This window comes from Cajanus cajan, chromosome 6, assembly GCF_000230855.2.
Source record: "Cajanus cajan strain Asha chromosome 6, NIPB_CcT2T_4, whole genome shotgun sequence".
Classification (NCBI taxonomy): Eukaryota; Viridiplantae; Streptophyta; class Magnoliopsida; order Fabales; family Fabaceae; genus Cajanus; species Cajanus cajan.
In genome coordinates, this window is record NC_138522.1 from 44,721,428 (window position 1) to 44,729,763 (window position 8,336).

At 32.4% G+C, this 8,336-nt stretch overlaps 1 protein-coding gene across 1 annotated transcript; it reads right to left on the minus strand.

Annotated features, from left to right (window-relative positions):
- Nucleotides 1-2,407: 2,407 nt before the first annotated feature.
- Nucleotides 2,408-6,686, minus strand: LOC109818041 (alpha/beta-Hydrolases superfamily protein). The gene is made up of 7 exons (XM_020383433.3): nucleotides 6,206-6,686; nucleotides 5,356-5,394; nucleotides 5,074-5,144; nucleotides 4,877-4,941; nucleotides 4,357-4,446; nucleotides 4,177-4,269; nucleotides 2,408-3,050 (listed from the first exon to the last, which is right to left on the minus strand). The coding sequence occupies exons 1-7, from the start codon at nucleotides 6,571-6,573 to the stop codon at nucleotides 2,640-2,642; spliced, it is 1,137 nt and encodes a 378-aa protein (XP_020239022.1). The 5' UTR covers nucleotides 6,574-6,686; the 3' UTR covers nucleotides 2,408-2,639.
- Between the last annotated feature and the right edge of the window lie 1,650 nt (nucleotides 6,687-8,336).

Sequence of the window (8,336 nt, forward strand, 5' to 3'; positions counted from 1 at the left end):
TTGAATGAGTTTATAAAAAATAATTTATTCCTCTCACTTTCGGGGTTCTTTGTTCTTCTTTCTTTCCTCTGCCTCCTCTGATTTATCTTTGCATGGAGAGCCAGAAGTTCTTATAGGAAAAATTATTTAGTGATCAGATCACATGATCTAACAAGTTCTATATCACATATAATCAAATGTTATTATACTTTTCTTTTAAATTGAAAATTTTAAATGCAAGTTATATCCTTAGTAGTTCTTCATCACCTAATAACCTCTCTCACAATAGACAATGGATTACGCTTTTCCACTCTAGCACTGGTCTATGTAAGATTAAGGTTCTGATTGGAAAAGTTACTTTAGAAATATTTTGAAGAGAGAAAAAATGATAAAAAAAATTAAAATAATTTTTTTATGAGCTAAAATTAACTTTTGTTCCTACATTAAGTCCGCTGTCCGGCACGATTTTGTGAAACGATGTGGGACTTGTGGGACTTTTAGGCATACAGGAACAAGTTCCCCAATCGATGCTAAGAGGCAAGAGTGGCCTGTGCCCTCCTTCTAGCGCTAATGTTCCTACCGCATCCGAGGTATTGTCCGCTTTGGCGCTCGTTGGGCCGTCACGATTTTGTCCTTTAAAAGGCGCCTCGGTGGATTAAGGAGGAAGGGTGTTTATAAACTACCCTTAACCTCGACTCCAAAGCGATGTGGAACTTTTAGGCATACAGGAACATATATGAATTAAAATAATATTTTGAAGAAACTAATAAAAAACATTAACTTATAATTAAACTAATTTTATCTTATAGAGAAACGTCTTTTATTTTTTTTTCAATTTTAATTTATATGTCATTTAATAAAAAATATTTTTTATATTAGTATTTTAGATTTATGATAAATAATTTGTATTATAACAAAAAAATTTAGTTATTGATAATTAATTTTAAAATACTAATGTTTAATTTATAAATACTTATGATAAGTAAAAATTAAATTAAATAAAAAATTAAAAAAAATTCTATAAACTCTTTCATTGAAAAAAAAATTCTTTCATTGAGATGAAGTATAATTTTTTTTATTTACATGGAATTTGGCAAAACTATTCTACATTACAAACTTAAAAAAACTACTTTATAAAAGCTTTCAATTCATCTATTCGATTGGTTAATTCATAATTACGTAAATAATTAACTATTAAACGATGTAAATGCAAAAACTCATAAACATATGTTAATATATGATAATTTACATTATGTTCACTTGAGTAAAGTTAAGTTTGAATCTCTTAAACAAAGTCTTAAGTTTAAGTTCTATAAATAAAAGAAAATGTAGTTAAAAAAGGAAACTTCACTAAGAGTGGTAATTTTATGAAATTTTTAACATAAATTTATTATCAATAAATATTTTATACCTATAATTTAATTAAAAAAATTAATATATATTTAACACCGTAACTTCTTCAAAGGAAATCCAACCCTCATCATTCATAATAAACATTTCTATCATATTTGACCATCTTTTACATGTTAAATTCCACAAAAGAATTTTTTAGATTAATATTGGTTTCTACATCCTTGTTATTTTTTAATTTTTTTATAAAAAGAAACAGTATATAAAAACAATACGATTCTTGCCAATTCTGAATTAAGGGAAAATTAATATGGAGGTTTTGTCATATTACAAGTTTATATAATATTTTATAATATGTGCCTATATTAAGGGATATATGAAGAGTAAAGACACTCTATCAGGTATTAACAAATTAAACATTTGATAATGTCTATTCATATCAGAATCATTTTTTAGCAAGTGAATAAAATCTGGAAGTGGAGGAGAAGGGTGATGAAGAAAGGCGGAATAAAGAAGAATAAAAATGAATGTGGTTATCAGGAATTGTTTCTCTGCGGCGCACGGTGGTTTAAGGCGGAGTTATCTAGTAGGGGCAGAGTTATGTAGCTGCAAGAGCTGGTTAAAGAAGAAAAAGAAAAAAGAGTTATGTTGTTAGACCACACGTTGGACTTCCCCACGCCAGTCCTCACCTCAATTTAACCCAAGCAAGGTGTGTTTAAAGTTTAAACTAGTTTAGTTAATAGTTTACTAAACAAATTCTTATTATATTTTCCTTCTTTCATGGTATTTGAAAGAACTCAAGTCTTGACCTTTTTCTAAAGCTGAATCTAATAATATTCATCAATGAAGCTTGCCATAAAAAATTAAATTTAAATTGTTTCAGTAAGTTTTATGATTAAATAACATAATATCTCCTGACAAGAACTGGTTAAATAAGTATTTAATCAAGATTTTCTTTTCCTTATCAAACGCACGAATCAAAATTATGCAAAAGCAACATATAAAATATAGCATGTATAATTAAATAGCAGACATTACACATATTGAAAGAATGGTAGATCAAGAGAGAAGAAAACACTAGTAAAACTCAAGTCTATTAAATGTACAAGTTTCTTATATAAAACAAAGATCTTCACACAGTTTAAATATATAAATCCTAAAATGCAAGATGAATTACCTATCTGCATCCGCCTCCCCCTTGCCCGGGGCGATTTCAATTTTCTACACTTTACCAAACTTGGCATCCCTTTTCTTCTCCTTGTGTCTTGCCTTTGCCATTAATCCCCCCCATTATTGACATTTTTTTTTAATCAAATAGTGAATAATCTTTTTTGCATCCAGTTAATAATGTCATGAGCAATCTCTTCACGCTCTGGCTCAAACAGAAGGTCGTGTAAAAAGCCATCATAAAGCTTTATGTCTTTGAACTTTGAAGCTGCCTTATCATATAGATCTTGTGAGGCCAGTGGATCAGTTACCTTATCAGCAGTTCCGTGCAGGACAAAGAATGGCACTGTCACAGAGTTGAAGTTTCGTGTTAAGTAAGAGGATATTCGCAATATTTCATGGCCAGTTCGGACCCTTATGGGTCCTGTGTAGACCAAAGGATCAGAGTACTTGGCCAACAAAGCTGCTGGATCCCTCGAAACTGGAATGCCCCTTTTGTTTGCTCCTTTAAACTGGAACCTTGGAGCTACCAGAGAAAAAATTGGAGCTACAGCCTGCATCAACACATCAGACAGATTACCTTAACACATGAATAGATCAAAAAGCATGAAACACATTCAAAGAATGGTCTATAATTACACACATAAGGCGATGCAGCATTAAAATCTTGAGATTTTAGAAGTCAATGAGAAAATAGTAGTTATTGCTTATATACTATCTGAATCAGGAGCATTCTCCCCACCTAACGAAAACCATGATCAATAAAATGTAAAGGAGAGCTTGAGGTATAAGCCCTATTATAAAAAGGAATGGTTGGGACAAAAGATCATTGGCAAAGGAATAAGAGTCGGTTAGCATCATTTCTGCTGACACTGCTGTGAAACTGAAGGAATAGATGCAGAAGTGGCAGCAAATCATTACTGAGAAAGAATTCATCATTCATTTTTTATGTACTTCGTACGATAAGAATACAAATTGAAAGTCTGAATGCCTTTAAAAGTCCAGTATATATAATTACAAAGTAAAATAACACGTGATTGTGTGTTTATCCTGCTTCCAATTGGCCAAATATCAAATTAGTTAAGGATAATATGTTACTGGATACAATACTTTTAGAACCAAACTGGTCAAGTTCAAATTAAATATGTATCATAATAGAAGTATAAGTTTCAACAATACACATCGATATTTGGTCATAACAAATTTACATTTAGAATGTAAAACAAAATGAAAAATACTTTAGGTTATCTTTTTAAGGAAAAAAAAAAATCAAAATAATGTGGAATTAAGAATTTTCTACTGACCCACTCTCAACCGGTTTTTGCCAGTTTTGACTAATTGTTCTTTGACTGGTTTTTCTCTAGATCGATTCATTGGTTTATTTGAATTGGTTACTTGACCAATTCACCAGTTTTTCAGCCCAACCAGCCAGTTTGTCGAGTTTTCAAAAAACAGGATAAAGATCACATCTTACTGACTGTAGTTTGATTGGCAGAGTCAGAGAAATGACATTAGCAATTGAAAAAGGGGATTATTACTTCAAGATAACTCTGTATACTACAACATGTTTTTACTGCAAGCTTAAGAAATAAATCCAAGTGATCATAGCTAGCACTGAATAACAAATCAGAAACACGTTAATTTCAAACATCATGCACAACCTACAATTGCAAAACTTACACCAACAATTGGATGAGCTGGCTTCACACGTAAAGCTGGCGAGGTTAGTATAATTCCTTCCACCATTACTTCAATATGAGGATGAGAAGCCGCCTACATAGAATTTGTAGAAATTAAACTTCAAAATTCATCAAAGACAAATTTAATCGCAAAAGGTATACATAAGATTTAAGCCCTTACTTTCAAGACCACAGCCCCACCAGTGGAGTGACCAAAGAGAAAGCATGGAATCCCAGGATTATCTGATCTAATCTTTTCCAGGAAAGCACCCTATCCATGGCATTACAATCAGTATGTAAATTACACAGCAAAAATCACTGACTGACATTTGAAATGCAATAATATAATATATCTCCCAAGGAAAACAAGCAAAGAATAGCACAGAATATTTGAACGATGGATACATACTTACTATACTATTGAGACAACGTCAAAATAAATATAACTAGCAAGAAAAAAAATTAGCAAGTTAACTGAGACAACTGCACTACCTTATACTCTTAAGAATTAAAGATTAACATGCATTTGAACTTTACGCAATAGCTTATTTCACTGCTTACGTCTCAATGTTTGAAATGGTAGGAAAACTATCGACGCCTAAAACATTTTTCCATTCTAAGAACTACCATCACCAACAAAAACATATGCCACGAACGAGTCTATATTCATACAAATTGAAGAAAGTATATATATTACTTACTGTGTCTGCAACCACATGATCAAGGGAAGGAACATAACCATGTAATCCATCACTACCACCATGACCTGTAACAAACAGACAAATCACCCCAAATTCATCACAAAATGATAAGGGCAGGAATGCATTAGATTAAAAAAAGTATTGTGTACCAATGAGGATCACAGTGGGAGTAAATGGAAAAAGAAATCTTAAATTACCAATCCAGTCCATCGCATAGACACCAAAGTTGCATGAGGTTAATTGCCTTGCAAATTCCGCATATCTGCCACTGAAAAATGAGTACCAAGTCAGAAGTTGTGGGATAAATCCTATTATCTTACATTAGAAACAACAAAAGGAAAGATTTTAATGTTTTGACAATCACCTGAAAAATCAAACTTGGAAAACAAAAAGCAGACTACACTAGTCCCACAATGAAAAAAACTATTAAGCCCAGAAAGAATGCAGTTTCACAAAAAAAGTAGACCAAGCAAGATTACCTGTGTTCATTGAGCCCATGAATGATGATCAGAATACCCCTGTAAGAACAAAAGGGAAAATAACTTGAGCCAAGTGTTAAACAAAGCAACACGACTGCAGGGAACAAAAAGCTAGCTATCCATGCTAACAAGAAAACAAAGCACAGGCAATGAACAGGAGCTTTCTCGAATTCAGATCCTCGCCATTTCTTGTACATTGCTATAATTTTGAATTTATAATAAATATTGATATTTTTTATAATTAACATTTAATGTTATTTATACATTTAAAACTATAGAAATGTACAAGCAGTAATATTTCTCACTAACCATTTGTCAAACTATCCCATCGATCATCTTGGGAAAAAAATGGAGAGAAAGAGAGATCTTAAAGTAAAGGACATAAAACAACCGAATCCTATGAACACAAACACAACTATTAAAATTTCTGAAGCTAAAGGCTTTGCTGTTTCTTAACAGTTAAGTTAAATAGTAAACCTGTCAGTCACTATTACAGCAACAGAACATAATAAATTAATTAAATTAATAATACATAATAAAGCAAATTGTGCTCAGCACGAAGAACACCATAATTCTAAAACCCCATTTGTAACTTTTTCTTTTAGTTTTTTGAGTCTCACAATTTCGATCACTTAAATTACATCTTCATTCATTTCTCTTACTCCAATTACTCTGCCCCTAAACAGGACTCAATTACTCCAATTTCACCCGAGTTCAGTTTCCAAATTCTCTCACTACCTCAAAACATATACATAGACACCACAAAAGAATTAACAAAACCCCATGAAAACAAACAGAGAAAAAGAGTTAAAAAAGTAAAGCGAAAGAAGGAAAGAAAAAAAAAACTTACTTAACATCACCATAGACGGGGAACCAAGAGCGGCAAAACAAGCCGTTATTTCTAACGCCGTAGAAGATAGAAGTGCTGCAACGGCACCACCCTTCGTCGCGACCCATTCCCACGTCCTGCGCGAGCGCTCTTCTCCGGCACGTGTCCTCCTCCTCTCGCACGAGCCAGCGGCGCCTCAAGTGCTTCTTGGGCGAGGATGGCGGCCCCGCCGTGGAGGAGAGGCGGCGGCGGCGCGGGAGAACGAAAAAGAGAAAGGAGAGGAAAAACGTGTAGACGAAGATCAACGAGGCCCGCAGAGCCTTCATAAGCGGAATTATGCGGTTGCTTGCCCCCGACGTGAGAGGCTCCATCCCCGTTTCGGAAGACATCGCTCTCTACGACGGAGACCGGAAATTAAACACAGAATCACAGAAACGAAGCCAATTACAGAACGGAACACCACAACTCTTTTGCAAACGCAATCTGGTTTGGTTTGACGTGGTTTGGCGTGTATTTATACCTGTTATGGATCCGTTTGTTTTGCGGGCCCCGAGATCCAACGGCTCAGACTGCGTCACTCCGATGATGTCTGTTTTTTTAAATAAAAAATGAAAGTAAAACGTTGTCGCATCCCACTCGTAACAATAAATGAACGGTGATTTCTTCACTACAGCCTATACTCGTTGTGATTCACGACCTCTTCGGCTGCTATTCTACACGTGGCATCCTTTCATTTGTCAGACTTGGCGGGCCTAAAACGCGTAGCGGTCATCACTCATCATTCTTGTTGGTTTCTGCTACCATTTGCGGAATTCATTTTTAACATAGTATTTTTTATTATTATTTTTTCACAGAATTATAACAGCATATTTAGGTTTACAAGTGTAATACAAAATTACAATTTATTTTTGGTTCGCAATCTCTAAAAATATTTTAAATTTGCATTCGAATAGATTTTTAGTTTATTTTATAATTTTTCATAAATTATAATCAATAAAAGAATATATGCTTTTTCTTACAGGATTACAATAAATATGTTACGGATTGCGTTATTAATATTTTCTAAAAAAGTACTAAAGTATGTAGCAGGGGTAATTACCAAAAAAGTACTATGTAGTAGGAGTATTTATTAAAAGTGTAAGATTTGTTGTGCAATGTACATACATACATATTACATAGATAGAGTAAATTAAAATGATGTGGATTCTCATAGGAGGCGGAGATTTCGATTCCAATAAATTGGAGCTTTATGAAATGTACGACGTGTTTCTTGCTCTATCACATTACCATTACAATTACCATTAGCCATTAGCTGACAATAACTAAACTAGTATACTTCTTCGCTATTTCGTGGCCTCCTTTTCTCCTCACGTTCCTGTCTCATGCTTTGAAAATTTCTTCTACATTTCCACCGTCACATCTTCACAAATTTAATCGGATCTTATATTTTAGATCTTCTCATTAGCTCATTTCTTACTCATTCCATTCCACAAATCATTTATATTTCTTTCCAGTTTTTAAGGAAATCAATATATTCATATTTTTAAAAATGTAATTAAAATGAGTAATAATATCCAATACGTTAAAAAAAAAAAAAAAGAACATAAAAAAGGAAAGGATAATTTTATTCCTGATATGAAGTAATTTAGTGAAAAGAGTTATTTTCTTAATTATATATATAAATAAATAATTGACTGTTCTTTAAGTTTTCAAAATATTAAATATTTTTATTTTTATTTAACATTTTTTTAAAAAAAATTTATTAAGAAGATTTGTAAGAAAATTTATAGCAGGATATAAAATTACTCGAATATAACGATAAACCTGCAAGGCTGCAAATCATTTATAACAAAGACGGTAAACGACAACGCAAATTCAACCAATAAATAAGGAAGATAGCAAAGACAACTAACATACCGTAGAAACCAATGAGAGCGAAATTGAATATTAACATTAATTGTGTTTGTTTAGCATGAAAAGAGAGGGTGTAAAATGAAAGGAAGTGAAATGAATGAATATGTGATATTTTCATTTGTATCACTTCTTATTTACTCTCCTTTATTCTTTTATACAATAAAAAGTATAATTAAATTATTTTATTCATTCCTTAATTTTATTTATTTAAACAGTATATTTTCTCTTAAAATTTCTT

Coding starts and splice junctions, on each gene's coding strand:
- LOC109818041 (XM_020383433.3), bottom strand. CDS start 6,573: ATGTCTTCCGAAACGGGGATGGAGCCTCTCACGTCGGGGGCAAGCAAC. Junction 5,395..6,205: donor CCCGTCTATGGTGATGTTAA/GTAAGTTTTTTT, acceptor TTGTTCTTACAG/GGGTATTCTGATCATCATTC. Junction 3,051..4,176: donor CAGCTCATCCAATTGTTGGT/GTAAGTTTTGCA, acceptor GTGTTGATGCAG/GCTGTAGCTCCAATTTTTTC.